Source organism: Chroicocephalus ridibundus, chromosome 3 (genome assembly GCF_963924245.1).
Source record: "Chroicocephalus ridibundus chromosome 3, bChrRid1.1, whole genome shotgun sequence".
Lineage (NCBI taxonomy): Eukaryota > Metazoa > Chordata > Aves > Charadriiformes > Laridae > Chroicocephalus > Chroicocephalus ridibundus.
In genome coordinates this window covers 126,450,362-126,466,881 of record NC_086286.1, presented here as the reverse complement: position 1 = coordinate 126,466,881, position 16,520 = coordinate 126,450,362, and the positions used below count along the sequence as shown (strand labels likewise).

At 46.4% G+C, this 16,520-nt stretch overlaps 1 protein-coding gene across 2 annotated transcripts in view; it reads left to right on the top strand.

Moving 5' to 3' along the window:
- MSRA (methionine sulfoxide reductase A) overlaps positions 1-15,210 on the top strand; it is a 314,031-nt gene extending 298,821 nt beyond the window's left edge. For both annotated transcript variants that reach the window (XM_063330697.1, XM_063330698.1), the window contains one exon: positions 14,377-15,210. In XM_063330697.1, the coding sequence (XP_063186767.1) occupies positions 14,377-14,541 (165 nt within the window). In that variant the 3' untranslated portion in view covers positions 14,542-15,210. The remainder of the gene's footprint in view (positions 1-14,376) is intronic.
- Positions 15,211-16,520: the final 1,310 nt, after the last annotated feature.

Here is a 16,520-nt window from a genome sequence, read left to right as displayed (position 1 = left end):
AAAGAAATTGTTTGATATTATCCCAGTACTTGAGAGCAAAACTTTTTTTTTTTTTTTTTCCCGGAAAAGATAACAAATAGCTAATTCAGGTTTCCTAGTACTATTATCGTTAGTAAGAAGCTTAACCAACCCGAAAGCAAATGCTAAACGATCCAGATCTTCATCTTATTAAGCTTGTGTGTTTTCTACCACTTATAAGCCTATCAAAAACCTAAAGATCTGGGTAAACGAGATTTTCTGGAAGGCAAGCTTTAAAGTTTACTTCCTTCTCTTCTTAAACAAGAAGGCGATGCCTCTATTTACATGCCGTTTCTGGAACTCAAGCGGAGCGAGTACATCGCTGCTGCAGTGTTTCGTGGAACATCCTTTGTTTATTCACACTGTGCCACTTTTAAACTTCAGACGTAAACAACAAAGGCTTCTTTGTATTTCACACTATCTCATACTCACTACCTTCTGAAGTCCAAAGCCAAAACACTGTGGAATTTTACCCTCCTCACACTTCCTTCTGCTTGTCGGATGTGTTCTTCCAGCCTTTTCTATTTATAGTAGTTGGAAAACTACTTATCTTCTGATTAAAACATGCTCTGTTCATTTTCTCTTGACTTTTCAGTCCTTGGTACAGGCTAAAATTGTATTCCCTGGTAACCATTTCAAATGTAATTTTAGTAGTAATTATGCGTATATTCCATAACAGAAACAGTTTGTCATCCTGAAGGATCCAGATTGGTTTAAAGTGGTCGCCCTGTCTGTGATCTGTTACACAGATGAAAAATCCAGAAAATATTCCACCAAACTCAGCTGGTCAGACAGAAAGGTCAGAAAGATCCAGGCTGGAAACGCAGCAGCTGTCGGACAACACATGTTCTAGCGGAGAAGAATACAGTTTCCATTTCAAACCAGAGTGGGAATTTTATTGGAAACTTCCTTTAACTTTAGCTGTACTGGTCCTTCCGATCTGCCCCTGAGAAGTCCTCCCTGCCTTTTTCACATGGGGAAGGACCTCATTTTATGTTTAATTTGACATGCAGTAGGTCAGGCTGTGCATGGTGTCCACAACAATGTTGTGCTGGACTCATCTCCTCTCTGTTTGCCTGTGCCTGGGGGAGGTAGCCAAGGCTCTTTGCTCCTCTTCTCCTATCACAGAATCATAGAATCTTCATGGTTGGAAAGGACCCTTAAGATCATCGAGTCCAACCAAACAACCTACAATCTCTGTCACTAGAGCATGCCCTGAAGTGCCACATCTAGACGTTTCTTAAACACCTCTAGGGATGGTGACTCAACCCCCTCCCTGGGCAGGCTGTTCCAGTGCCTGACCACTCCTTCAGTAAAGTAATTCTTCCTAATATCTAACCTAAACCTCCCCTGCCGCAGCTTCAGACCATTTCCTCTGGTCCTGTCGTTATTCCCTTGGGAGAAGAGGCCAACCCCCACCTCTCTCCACCCTCCGTTCAGGGAGTTGTAGAGGGCAATGAGGTCTCCCCTCAGCCTCCTCTTCTCCAAGCTCAACATGCCCAGCTCCCTCAGCCTCTCCTCATATGCCCTGGTCTCCAGACCCCTCACCAGCCTGGTAGCTCTCCTCTGGACACGCTCCAGCACTTCAATGTCCCTCTTGTACAGAGGGGCCCAGAACTGTGCTGATCCAGGGGGAAGGCAAGGACAGGCTACCCGGGCAGTTTTAGACACTCTGCTGTGCTGTGTTGCATACAGTCCTGTCCTATAGGTGTAGTATAAACGAAATATTAATTTTCAAGAAAACCAGAGTGACACGGTGTTGACTTTTTCCTTTCCCAGGGACAAGTAGCATCCTTTATCACTGCATTCCCTTAAGCTGCATTTGAGCACAAGACATATCTGATGGGCCCATCCATCTCATACTGTGTTCAGTTTTGGGCCCCTCACTACAAGAGAGACACTGAGGGGATGGAGCGTGTCCAGAGAAGGGCAACGGAGCTGGTGAGGGGTCTGGAGCACAAGTCTGGTGAGGAGCGGCTGAGGGAGCTGGGGGTGTTCAGCCTGGAGAAAAGGAGGCTGAGGGGAGACCTTCTCGCTCTCTACAGCTCCCTGAAAGGAGGTTGAAGCAAGTCAGGGGTTGGTCTTTTCTCACAGCTAACAAGTGATAGGACATGAGGAAACAGCCTCAAGTTGCGCCAGGAGAGGTTTAAACTGGATATTAGGACAAATTTCTTCATGGATAATTAATGGAATTATTAGTTCTATTTAATACAGGCTGCCCAGGGCAGTGGTTGAATCACCATCCCTGGAGGTATTTACAAGATGTGTAGACCTGGTGCTGAGGGACATGGTTTAGTGGTAACTTGGCAGTGTTGGGTTAGCGGTTGAACTTGGTGATCCTAAAGGTCTCTTCCAACCAAAATGATTCTATGAGTCTATGATTCTGTTTGTGTGGAACATTTATTGTAGACCATAACAAATAGTTTTGCTGTAATTTGCTAGGAGTGTTACATCCATGTTAGATCCCTCTGAGATCTTTCCTTATATAAGAAAGCAGCAATATAGTCTGAAAATACTTATTGGTGACTGCAGCTAGTTTAATAGATGAGTCTAATGGTAGGCGTTCAAGGTGAGTCGTTCTCTACTCTAGAATACCCTCCTGTGGCTACGTGAAAGTTTGCTTGAACAAAGAGGATTGACAAAACCCCTTTGACCTCAGCACGGCCAGAGTTTCCCTTGTGGTCTCAGCTGACCTAGCAGCTGTGAGGTGGAGCGTATGACAACTTTCTTCATCTTTGTGTTAACTGTGGCAACCAGCCTGCAGCTTTGGTCAGGCTCCTCGTTGTGCCAAGTGGTGCACATATGGCCATTGTGAGAATCAGTGCGTGCCCTGCAGAGCTGGAATAAAAAAAGGATGAGTAGCATTAATGCCATTTGAAAGAATGAGAAACGGAAGCAGAAAGAGAGATTGGGAGTGCTTGTTTTGCCGAAAGTCCCCAGGACAGTCGGAGGCGAGCCAGGCGATAGTCCTGCTGCTCTAGAAAGCAGGCTCAGGGATTTCACCACAAACAACTCTACCTTCTAAAGAGGGTGGACAACACAATGCAAATCATCTCCCGGCTTTTGGGGGATGGGGTGGTTTAGCATTACACACTAATGGTCGTAAGTGGCTGAATAGAAAAACAGAGCTTGTTATTAGAGGCAAAATAAGTGTCAGAGATGACAGGTTGCCCAACAAGTTCCATTATAAGGATCTTCTTTCAGATATTCCAGTTTACCAATATGAATTCAGTAGTAAATATTCGTGCTTGATCACTGTCTGGAAGTTTTTCCCTCCAATCACAACAGAAGTAATTTCTGTACTTTTAGGAAAAGATAAGTCGTTTATTCCTCTTAAAAATTCATATGTTTTCCTGAGGAACTATCGTGCTGGTATATAGTGGAAGAAATATTTTAATGTAAATCCAGTGTGGACTCCAGTGAGAAAGATAAAATGATGGCAATGTAACAGTAGAGCTGAACTGAGCCCTCTACGTTAAATATGTGAAATTAACATTTTTAATTCTACATTGCCGCTCCCCTGAATGAAAAATAATCGGATTGAATTCCATTTATTGCAAGGGATACGTGCACAAGGGAGCACCTTGCGTCGCACAGGCTGGTCTGCGCTTTGCAGCGAGGCACGGCTCAGAGGTAACTGAGCTAATGGAAGTGGTGAAGTCTTGTCAACACGGTATTTATATGTGGAGCGTTTTCTTCTGCTCGCAGGCAGCATGGATTTGCCTGATCTTACCATTATGCTGCTTTTTGGACCCGAGTTACCTTCTCAGGGTTGTTCAGGACTGCACCGTGCAGAGATACTGTTTCTGGTCTGCAACAGCTTGGAAGATTCTGCACTAAGCTTCCCTGCTCCGTATGTGGGTTGTTCTCGGTGGCCCCATCTCAGTTTGGACCCGGCCATTTTTCATTTCAGGAATATGAGAGTAATGGATGAGTGATGAGTGAAGAACAGTCTGCTGTCTCAAACCGCGGAATAGATTTTAGCTTTAGATCACTGAAAGTCAGAACAGGGCATATCTTTTCTTAGCCATCATAAATTATCCATGCAGGATGTACAGTAAAAGGCTGTTTGGCTGCGTTAAAATTGGCTAGACAAACAGAATTTCCATCTCTCTCAATGGCTCCTTCAACACCTAATTAGTTCCCAGATGCTAGTTGAGCAACATGTCTTTTATCTTTGCTAATGTTATCTTCCTATACCTCCTAAATGCCCCCTGGTGCCGTTCTTCACTTTCATCTTTCTTCCCTCAAGAGAAGGCAGGATGGGTGTTCAGGAAGCTCTGTTCTGAAGGTCAAGCTTGTAAAGACTGTGGGTCAAGTTGATCCTGTTACACCAGTCAGTATCTGGAGCGAAAGCTTTGAATCCGGAATTAGATTGATACGATGGAAAGCAGGATACAGCTTCCATTCTATGCATGTTCATAGGATCGGTATCCAACAGGAAAAAATAGAATTGCAGATTTTATTTCGCTGTCAGTTCCATTTAATACAATTCAGGACAAATTCAATGTTCATCTTTTCCCATTGCTAGAAGGTACAAAGAAGTCTGCCTGTATAAATCTGCCGTTTCAGCTGGCATAGCTGATTGTTGTGGGCAGGAAGTACACTCAGATGTAAAATAGTAGGAAATATCAGACTAACTGCACTCCTGATCCTTCCTAGACCCTCTGAGCATAACCACTTGGGGCCTCAGATATGTTAATAGCCAGGCTATCGGCCAACTGTGATTTACCTTGGCAGGTCTGATTTACATCCAAGCCCAGCAATTCTTTCCCCTCTGGCAGGAATGAGTGGCCAAACAGCCTCCTTCAAGCTAAGTATTTAAGAGAAAAGCATTTCAGAGAAAGCAGATCTTCAAACCAACGGAACAGACTATATATACACACACAGCTTTCCCCTAAGGCTCATGAAGCCGTGTCTCTACCTGGGTTCAGTTTACTCGATTCAGATGAGGTGCCCTGCTGTTTGGGGGGATTTCGTCAACAGGCAAAAGCTCTGACAAAGTCAGTTTTGCAGTTTTATAGATGAGAATGGAGATTCTTCAGCTCAGCGCTTTGCACCACCATCTTTTGAGTTTCTATTGTATTTCCCTCTTATCTGCATTTTCCCTGTGCCGCACTGGAAATTGTTGTTCACTGTATGAACAATTCCAGCAGGCCCAAGTAACAGCATTTCTCCTCTTTGACCAGGTTATGTCTCGTCCCTATAGGATGTTTATGTCTTCAGATTTATAATGTAGTCACATAGCAGTCTGTTTTCTATCACAGCAAAGACCAAAGCAAGCGGTAAAGTCAATGGGTTTCCCCATTTCTGCTCTCAGATCCATATGCCCACACTATGAAGGATGCAGAATTTATACCAAGGTAATTCAATCATTCCTGGTTTCAATCTTGCCCGGTTTGCGAGAGTCAAAGTGAGTTCTGAGACTAGATAGCTTCCCTGCAAGGATATTAATAATACTTAGAAATTATATGGCACTCCAAAACCCCATGCAAGCATTAGCTAATTATGTGGTACTCCAAAGCCCTGTGCAAAACATTAGCTAATCAATTCTTGCAGCACCTATCAAATATATCAATATCTTTTAGTCCATTGTGCAGAGGGGTAAATGGAAAGAGGAAAATGTGGGTATCTGGCCCCAGTCCATGCCGCTGCCCGCAGTGGTAGCTGGGGTTAAACTCCAGCACTTGCCAGCCACTGCTCCCACATCTTCCTTGGCAAGATCCTTCTTCCCGTCTGGCTCACAGAAGCACAGAATTGCAGAATGATAGGGGTTGGAGATCATCCCGTCCAAACCCCGGCCAGAGCAGGGTCACCCAGAGCAGGTGGCACAGGAACACGTCCAGGCGGGGTTGGAATGTCTCCAGAGACGGAGACTCCCCCACCTCTCTGGGCAGCCTGTGCCAGGGCTCTGCCACCCTCACAGCAAAGAAGTTCCTCCTCATGTTTAGGTGGAACTTCCCATGGTCAAGTTTGTGCCCGTTGCCCCTTGTCCTGTTGCCGGGCACCACTGAGAAGAGCCTGGCCCCATCCTCCTGACACCCCCCCTTTCAGTATTTACAAGCGTTGATAAGATCCCCCCTCAGTCGTCTTTTTTCCAGACTGAAGAGACCCAAATCCCTCAGCCTTTCTTCATCAGAGAGATGTTCCAGTCCCCTCATCATCTTGGTAGCCCTTTGCTGTCCCCTCTCCAGCAGTTCCCTGTCCTTCTTGAACCGGGGAGCCCGGAACTGGCTCGCTGTGGATAAGCACATGATGTCCAAAAGAAGGTCACCTACATAGATCCGAATGCAGATTTTATCAGCTAGACATGACTTCAGCCCATTCCAGGGCTCGGTAGAGGTCATTGGCATCAATTAGATTGGAAAAGCCAGCATCAAGAAGACTGGACCCAGCACAGCAAACAGAAGTTTAATATTCTCTAGAATAACAGTTGAGTGTTTACCTGTCAGCTGCTCCAGCCAACTGATGGCGGCACAAAGGAAACAATTAAAAATAATATATCATTGAGATGTTATAGTGCAGAGCAGGATGTCTTCCAGAAAACGAGAGGTATATCTACATGACACTTAGCAAATGAAGGAGAAAATAAAACATTCTTTCTTAGTTGCACATTATTGAGGCCTCCCGCTACTCGTTATGTTGGTTCCCCTGGACCAAAGTAGGGGATAGCTGGTCCTCAATACAAGTGAGCATGTATTGCTGAATTTCTGCTCCTGGGCCTGCCAACAACTAATCCACACACTTGGCAAAGTCAGTTAATTTGTTTTCCAGTTAAAAATATTGCGGTAATCATGTATCTCGGATGTTCATATACTCCTATCCTACAGAGGGTCGAGTCCGTGCAACTAATTTCTGCAAGCCTTCTCCTGAGATAGTGCAGCTCCTTTAACTCTTGGTGCTTTTGGAAATAGAGCCGGTTTTCAGTATCACTGCTGCTGATGTGAAATTTTGAGTAGCCAATATAATAAAGGGGTAGCCCTGGAGATTTTAAACAGGCACCCGCTGCTGGAGCGCTCGGCGTCGTGAGATTGCTTGCCTTACAGTTGCACATCACGGATAAATGACGATACAGAAGCACAAGATGTCGTGGGCGTCAAGTATTTTCGACATTGGTGATTTTAGAGGCACCGTTAGAAATACAGCAGCTTGGTGTAACTTGCTGGGACACGAGACAAACCGGATAATGCAGCGGCCTGTGCGCAGGCTGTAAGCTTGCTTTAAAAGTGCGCATTGAATCAAGCACGGGATGATGCTATATTTATTAAAAGCCACAAAATGCTTGAAACCAATTAATACTCCGCTGCTTTACTAATGCCTCTGCTCAGAAAATTGAAAGGTTTCCTTTAACAAAACCAATTTTAAAGCTTTTTTGGTCAAATTTATATGTGGGTTCAACCCCTTCTCTAAGCTTCCATGAATTTTCAGCGCGACATATCAAAGCATCAGTGGCTTCCAGCCTGTTCCTTCAAGTATTTGGAGGTACAAGGGAATCCTGCTTTTCTGGCACAGTTCATTCCGAATTCTTAAGGCACTTTACAAGTATTAGCTACTTCCATCTGAATATAAACAAGGAGCCAAACACCTTGAATGTGTTGTTGCCATGCTGCAATGTCAGAGGATTAAATATTTTGACATCCTTTGGCTCAATATAATCAGCTGGCTACAAAAAGCTGAAGCCGCAATTCCTGTGGGTGCAGAGGGCAGTAGCAAATCAAAGCGCGGGAGTATGGCGTGCTAAACACGCTTGCTTGGGAGTAAGTGAAGAGCAACCTTCTGTGGTTACACCAGTTTGGTTTCTTCCTTGGCAGTCTACCATATCACCTCCCCTGTTGAGGACAGGGGAGATATCACCTCGCGTAACTGGACTGAATTGCTGCCAGCGGGACAAACCAATTTGGCTAACGTGCCAACTCTGCTGTGTCCCAGCGACCCAGCGCACGGCCTTCAGGTTAAGAAGCAAAGAAGAAGCAAAAACATCTGTAAGATGATCCCATCTCTCTACGTGATTAGGAGACCCCTTACAGTCTTTCTAGCTGTGCCTACATGCCATGGGATCCCCTCACTACTGGGGAGGTAGGACTGGTAGCACTGGGTTAGGTTGGATAACCAAAAGGTTCAAAAGGAAAAAAAATAGGGTTTGGTTTGCAGCAATCCGTTGTGGTTCCAAACCTGCGTGTCCAAAATCACATCTTTACTGACAGCGATGTTTGTGCCGCTTGCTGGTCCTATGCAGGCAGTGTTCACTGGCTGTTTAATGGCCCGGTATCTGCTGCGCAAGTGCTCCAGACAGTGTCTTGTTGCACACCTCCACTCTTGGTGCCACCAGGAGGAACATTGCTTCTTGCCAGGATGTGCTGCACAAGTCCAAATAGAGATGCAGATCTGCATCCAAACTAATTGCTCCAGTTCACTAATTCACTAAGATATTTTCCTTAGGATAGCTGAGCATTTTAGGAATCAGTTCTGGAGACAACGCATCTGCAAGGCTTGAACTGTCCATGAAGGACTCGACACAGGTAATGCCATAGCAGAAAGCTACATAATGCCTCGTCTCTGTGTTCACAGCCGAGGAATTTGGGGGTTTCCCACACCAAGTCATGATTACAATTTTTAGGAACTGTCTCAAGTTCAAGCTACAGCCAAAGAGGTTCAGAGGAAACCTTTGATAGGAACAGTGGCAGGTCAGTGCAGCCAGGTGGTGGTCGGCTTCAGGTACGAAAAGAACGTAAACTGGAAATGGCTTCCACACCAGCATCACGGGTAAGCCGTGATTTAAATTGGCCCTGCTACGGAAGGAACGAAAAGTGGGCTGTTTCTGTGCTTGAGGTATCTCCAAGATGATCCAGCAGAATTATAGTCAAGTTAGGCCTGATGTTTTATGCTGCAGATTGCGTGCGTTATCAGGAGTCGTTAGATGCACATAGAATAGTGTTTCAGAGAAGAATTGATGTGACTTCAGCAGAGGAAACTCGTGTCTTGCACACGTAAAAGGGTGCATAAAAGGGAGCCGGGCGCTGTGGATTAAGAGGCAAGTTTCTCTTCTGAATGAATAACTGGCTATAGATAGGAAATAAAAGATAGGAATAACCAGGCAGTTTTCGCAGTGAAGGGAGATTACCAATTACCTGTCTTGAGAACCTGTGCCGTCCAATATGCTCATAAAAGAGCTGGAAAAGGGAGACAGACGATAGCGACTGCCAAAATCTGCTGATGGTATAGAGTTATTCCAGGTAAGCAAAAGTAGACATGACTACAAAAAGTTGCAGAAGAATCTGACAATATCAAACGTCTGGGCAATAAAATAGCTGCTGAAATTCCATGTCGATAAAAGTCAAGTGCAGACACAATGATAGGGTTTAAATTAGCCCGCGAAAGAGGTCCTGGCGTCATGGCAGAGGGTTCTTTGAAAACGTCTGCTCAGTGCTCAGCAGAGGTCAGAAAGGCAAGTGGAATGCTAAGAATTGCTGGGAAGGAGATGGAGAATAAAAGAGAAAATGTAAGTAGACCACTGAATAAATCCGCGGTGATCTTGAATAGAGTGCAATTCCAGTCACCCCATCTCAATGCAGCAGGAAAACAGAACTAGAGAAGATGCAGAGAAGGGCGAGAAAGCTGACCTGAGTTATGAAGTGGGGAGTCTGAGCCTGTGAAGCTTGCTGAAGAAATGAATGAGCAGGATTAAGGCAGAGGGGTAAAATCAAGATCGCTATGGAGAGAGAGAATAAGGAATTATTTTTTGCATCATTGGTTGTAATGACATGGTCAGGCAAGAAGTTTAAAAGAAACAACAGAATAAAAACTTGCACAGGTTGTAATAAATTAGGAAACTCATTGAACAAAATATTTTACATGCTGGAAATACAGGTTGTTTAAAAAATTAGTAGTGCTGACATTCCTGGCGCTGGCTCCAACATGTTCCTCCAGCACTTATCCCGATGTACCGAGTTGGCCGTGTCCTTTACAGCTGGGTGAGATTTGGGTTCTGGCTTGATTTGGCCTCTGGCCAGCGGAACCTGCCAGGTTTTTTGGGGCTGGATTGTAATCAGTTAAAGGATCACTGTCATCTTCTAGTGTGACCTTGCCTATGGCAAAAGCCAAGAATTCCCTTGAAAAAATTAAGATGATCAGAGGGCTGGAGCCCCCTGCTATGAGGACAGGCTGAGAGAGTTGAGGTTGTTCAGCCTGGAGAAGAGAAGGCTCCGGGGAGATCTTACAGCAGCCTTCCAGTACCTAAAGGGGGCCTATAGGAGAGACGGGGAAGGACTCTTGATCAGGGAGTGTAATGATAGGACGACGGGGAACCGTTTCAAACTGAAAGAGGGGAGATTTAGATTGGATATCAGGAAGAAAATCTTTACTGTAAAGGTGGTGAGGCACTGGAACAGGTTGCCCAGAGAAGCTGTGGCTGCCCCATCCCTGGAGGGGTTCAAGGCCAGGTTGGCCGGGGCTTGGAGCAACCTGGTCTGGTGGGAGGTGTCCCTGCCCAGGGCAGGGGGTTGCAACTAGATGATCTTTAAGTTCCCTTCCAACCTGAACCATTCTGTGATTATGTGAGTTAATTCTCTTTGAATTACAGCAGCGTATTTGGGGAAAAAAAGATCCAATAGTACCTTAAAACTTTCACAGAATCCCAGACTGGCCGGGGTTGGAAGGGCCCTCTGGAGATCATCCCGTCCAACCCCCTGCCAGAGCAGGGTCACCCAGAGCAGGTGGCACAGGAACGCGTCCAGGCGGGGTTGGAATGTCTCCAGAGACGGAGACTCCCCCACCTCTCTGGGCAGCCTGTGCCAGGGCTCTGCCACCCTCACAGGAAAGAAGTTTTTCCCCATGTTCAGATGGAATTTCCCGTGTTCCAGTTTGTGCCCGTTACCCCTTGTCCTGTTGCTGGGCACCACTGAAAAGATCCTGGCCCCATCCTCCTGACACCCACCCTTTCGATATTGATGAGCATTGATGAGATCCCCTCTCAGTCTTCTCCTCCCCAGCTGAACAGCCCCAGGGCTCTCAGCCTTTCCTCAGCAGAGAGATGCTCCAGTCCCTTGATCATCTTTGTAGCCTCCGCTGGGCTCTCTCCAGTAGTCCCCTGTCCTTCTTGAACTTGGAAGCCCAGATTTTTCTTGAACTGGGGAGCCCAGAACTGGACGTAGTAAAAGATTTGCACTGAGTAAAAGGTCCCAAGGGTTAATTACACTTCCCCTAATTTGATCCTTCCCATTTCTGCATGCAAAGGCTGCAGTAGCCCTTTTGGCTGCAGCATGGTAATGGGGGTCACGTCGGATGGCTCAGGAATTTTGAGACAGCGAGAACTAAAAATTCTGCTAGAACAGGATTATCATCAAATTATATCTGCCTCGGCGGCAGGAAATCAATCAAGAGTGGGCTGATTTACACCTGCAGGAACCAGCACATCGTGAACTTCATCATCTTTCCCAGTGATGTTTTTATCTCTGCATCGACGCAGTCAGTGCGAGGAAAATATTTTCCTGTTTAAAACCAAAACATTCAAGGTAGCGTTTGGCAGAGCGTCGGAGCCTGGGGTCCCCGCTGCTTCTGACAACAGTGCGGGTATCTTTTGCTAATGACCAAAGTGCAATATAATGAGTTGTCTTGGGCTTCGGCTTTGTTCAGCGTGCAGTGTTTTAATAAACTGTTAGTAATCCTGAAAGGGACAAATGATGTTTATGCCCTCTTGTGGTATGTTATTGAACAGAATGGATTTTCTAGCTGACAAAATTAGGCCAATGATGGAAAACTCCCAGGTAAAAATCTCTAACGAAAACTGTTTTGCACAGTAGAAAATTACCCATCCCTCCAGCAGCATCCTCATGACTCAGTTAAGGGCGGGGGAAGCCCATTTTACATGCATTTGCAGCGGCAAGTAAATGACTAATGCCCATGATGACAGAGCTTGTGCCATCTTTCTGGAGTGAAGATAATTTAAAAAGTGCTTTTCTTTGCTGGGAAGGTTAGAAAGTAAGTGAAATACTGCTTTCTAAAAGCAGTTGTGTTGACACCTCTTTGTGTTAGTTGTTGCCGACGTGTTGTGATACATACCTTCACATCTGTTATCTTCTTCACTCACACATCTGACGGGTAAATAATCTGATTCCCTTGGGACAAAGCCTGTCCCAAAGATGACAAACACTGGTGATTTTACATGGGGAAATAAGGCCAGATTCCTGTGAAATCCCCCAAAGCAAATTGTATCCTGAGCGGCATCAGGAGAAGCGTGGCCAGCAGGTCGAGGGAGGTGATTCTCCCCCTCTACTCCACTCTCGTGAGACCCCACCTGGAGCACTGCGTCCAGTTCTGGAGCCCCTACTACAAGAGAGATACGGACGTGCTGGAACGTGTCCAGAGAAGGACCACGAGGATGATGAGAGGGCTGGAGCACCTCTCCTATGGGGACAGACTGAGAGAGTTGGGGTTGTTCAGTCTGGAGAAAAGAAGGCTCCGAGGAGACCTTCTAGTGGCCTACCAGTATCTTAAGGGGGCCTCCAAGAAAGGTGGGGAGGGACTTTTTAGGATGTCGGGTAATGGTAGGACTAGAGGGAATGGATTAAAACTAGAGATGGGTCGATTCAGGCTGGACGTTAGGAAGAAGTTCCAGTGAGACACTGGCACAGGTTGCTCAGAGCCCCAAATAATCGGTCCCAAATAATCACCTGTTATTTAAGCGTCAGCTAATGCTGTGAGGAAGCGTTATTTCCGTTACGTGTCATCTTTCTCTCTGCTCAGCCACCAAGTATGCAGAAGACTGTTGTAAAGAGGAAGGGAATGATGTCCTTTCCACATCCATGATGAGCACAACCACAGCAGTGGGGTTAAATGGAAGTAGTGGGCTTAACTGGGCGAGGCTTTAGGAGAAACTCTCTAACAGGATGGCCAATACTGAAATGGCCTTCTCGAGGAAACTGGAGGATCTCCAGCCCCAAAGATCTTTCAGAAACAGTTAAAGAAATGTGTGCTGGGAGTAAAGCGGCTATCATTCCTTGTATCATGATGAAAGAAGTTGGACTTGATGACTTATAACGGGTCTGCCAGCTTGGGTTTTGTGATTCTGTGTGATGGTTTCCTTTTATTGGTTTCATTTGTTAGTATGATGAGAGAGCACATACTTACCCAGTAATCTTAAATGCTGACGCTTCGATCTTACAGTTGATCTTACCATCAAGTCTGGCTGACAGCAATGCAATTTATCTACCTCCAGCGATTTACAAACATACTTTGCAACAGTAGTCTGACACCAATTAAAGTGCTTATGAGGTTATCATGGACTTCAATGACCACAAGTTATGTCCCCGCTGAGACAAGAATTCACCCCAAAATGTTGCTGCTTACCACTTTCCTTAGAAAAGGAAAATGCAGTAGGAAAAAATGTCACGGCAATCCACGTTAAAAAGAAATTTCCTCTGTCAGAAATCTTTCAGGAGTTTCAAATGCAGTTAGGGGACATCAGAAAGAAATTAAAGTCTAATTTAAAATCCTCACCCACATTCCTTCTTTTCCTGCAAAGTGATTATTGCTCCCGGTCCACGTATTGGCAAATCTTTCAGAAATGAGCTGCAATTTGCCTTAAAAATACCTTTCTGGTCATGATGGAACTGTTATTTTTGAAGAATGGGCTTGTGGTGACTCTGAAAAGAGCCCAAATGCACGTATTTCTCAATGACATCGGCGGGGCTAAAATTTCACCCAGAAATTCTCCTTGCCGTAAGGGCGCTTGGGGTGGTTAGCGCATTTCAAAGCTGAGGCACCTGCCAGGTGAAGTTCTCAGTCATAGAATCACAGAATGGTTTGGGTTGGAACGGACCTTCAAGAACATCCAGTTCCAACCCCTGCCCTGGGCGGGGACACCTCCCACCAGCCCAGGTTGCTCCAAGCCCCGTCCAACCTGGCCTTGAACGCTTCCTTGGACACTGCGAGGCAGCTGGACGGGCTTGGTCAAAGGGTGCTCTGCTGCCTTTCACATTTGTTTTCCACTTGGTTGATGGTACCACATCCCTGCCTGGAGTGATTAATAAAGAGGAGAGAACGACTGTGTGGCCATAGCAAATTAAACAAATGAGCCATTAAAACAGGAAGGTGCACTACCTCTTCTCACCAATGCCCGCTTTGGTGCTCGCAGTGTCTCCTAGCAAAATAACGTGAGGGGAAGGATAAAGGGCTTTCAGGGATGTGCTGCAGCCTACAGCTGCTGTAGCCTACTGCTCCTACATAACGAATGCCTACAGACATTTATTTAGTCCAAGCGCTGAGAGACGTCTGTGGCTCCTGCTGGGAGAAAACCCAACGTCGTTCATCAGCAGAGAAGCCAGCAAACCACTAATGGCTTTCCATCGTGTTTCTTGACAGGTATTGACAGAGGGAGGCTTTGGTACCATCACAACAGAAATCCGGGAGGCTCCGGAGTTCTATTACGCCGAAGATTACCATCAGCAGTACCTCAGTAAGAACCCCGGTGGATACTGCGGCCTCGGGGGAACGGGGCTTTCCTGCCCTATTGGGATCAAGAAATAGCCTGTGCTTACTCCTCCGCCTCCACTTTGGTTTAGGGAGTGGTTTGAAAACAACCCCTGATAGGTGTTACCGTATGCCTGTAGCATCAGATTTGGGAATCTTGGGGTGGCTTTCCGTTATCCGCGCAGTTTCCCACTCACCGACAGTAACAGCCAAAGCAGAGGCAGAAATCGCGCCTGTTGGCAAATGCTTCTTGCTTTGTGCGGCTCACGGGGATTTTCTTGCAATCTTGTAATCTGGAGAGAAAACAACTTATAAAATTTGGGCTTGACGTGGCGTTAAAGGGCTGAATTGCGGGGTGGTGGCACCTGCTAACTGCTTTGCATAACTAATGCCTACAGACATTTATTTTCCAGGGTTAATGAAGTTGCGCATGTTAGGAGCACTTTGACTTCTGTAGACATGGTTGGGCTCATCGTAACTATCACAATGCTGTAATATGTTGTCTTTGAGAATGATAAATGTATGAGATCAGTAATTCTCTCACAATTCCACTTTCACAGCAACATGTAGTATCACCTAGAGTGCCTATTTTCTGAAATAATTTTAGTGAGAAAAAGTAAAATTGTAATGGGATACTTCTTTCTGACAGTTCCAAAAAGTGTTTAAACACAAAAAGAAATCAGTTTTGTTTCCTGAACTACAATAAAATTGCAAAACAAAGAAAAACGTTGTCTGCGATGCATTCCATGGCTCTAAGTATATATCTGGGTAGATCTAAAACCAGTATCAAGTATTATAAAAGTCTGTAGCCTGCTAATTAAACACCAGGGCTTTTAAATCTGTATTATTGTGCATGACAGTACGGAGGAGTAGAATTCATATTGTCTGCACTGTAACGTAATTATTCCTATGATTAATTAACTGTACTTCAATAGCTTGTGGAGTCCCCTCCAAGACCAGAGCTCATTATGGTGGGTGCTTGTGCAGACATAACGTTGGTCAGTCTCTGCTCCACTGAGTGTACAGTCAAAATAACAGGACAGCCAGGACCTCATGAAGTTCAACCACACCAAGTGCAAGGTCCTGCACGTGGGTCGGGGCAATCCCAAGCACGAACACAGGCTGGGGGGAGAATGGCTGGAGAGCAGCCCTGAGGAGAAGGACTTGGGGGTGTTGGTGGGTGAGAAGCTCCACAGGAGCCGGCACCGTGCGCTGGCAGCCCAGAAACCCCCCGCAGCCTGGGCTGCATCCCCAGCAGCGTGGGCAGCAGGGCGAGGGGGGGATTCTGCCCCTCTGCTGCGCTCGGGGGAGACCCCCCTGCAGTGCTGCCTCCAGCGCTGGGGCCTCGGCACAGGAGAGACACGGAGCTGTTGGAGCGGGGCCAGAGGAGGCCCCGGAGATGCTGGGAGGGCTGGAGCCCCTCTGCTGGGAGGACAGGCTGAGAGAGCTGGGGGGGTTCAGCCTGGAGAAGAGAAGGCTCCGCGGAGACCTTCCAGCCCCTGCCAGTCCCTCAAGGGGCTCCAGAAAAGCTGGGGAGGGACTCTGGAGCAGGGAGGGGAGCCATGGGACGAGGGGGAATGGTCTTAAACTGAAAGAGGGGAGATTGAGATGAGATATTGGGAAAAATTCTTTGGTGTGAGGGTGGTGAGCCCCTGTCCCAGGTTGCCCAGAGAAGCTGTGGCTGCCCCATCCCTGGAGGGGTTCAAGGCCAGGTTGGCCGGGGCTTGGAGCAACCTGGGCTGGTGGGAGGTGTCCCTGCCCAGGGCAGGGGGTGGAACTGGGCAATCTTTAATGTCCCTTCCAACCTAAACCATTCTCTCATTCTATGAAGATAAATTTTCATTTTATTGATGGGGTTCTCAGAGTGGAGAGTAAAGGCTACAGCCAAAGAATGTGGGGGATGCAGGGGCTATCCTATAAGGATAAGGGATACTATGGGTTTTATGTATGCTATGGGGTATGGCACTATGACAAACAGCTTCAGTAGGAGAGATGGGGATGGGTTTGTCCCACCTATCTAACTTGCTGCTTGCAAT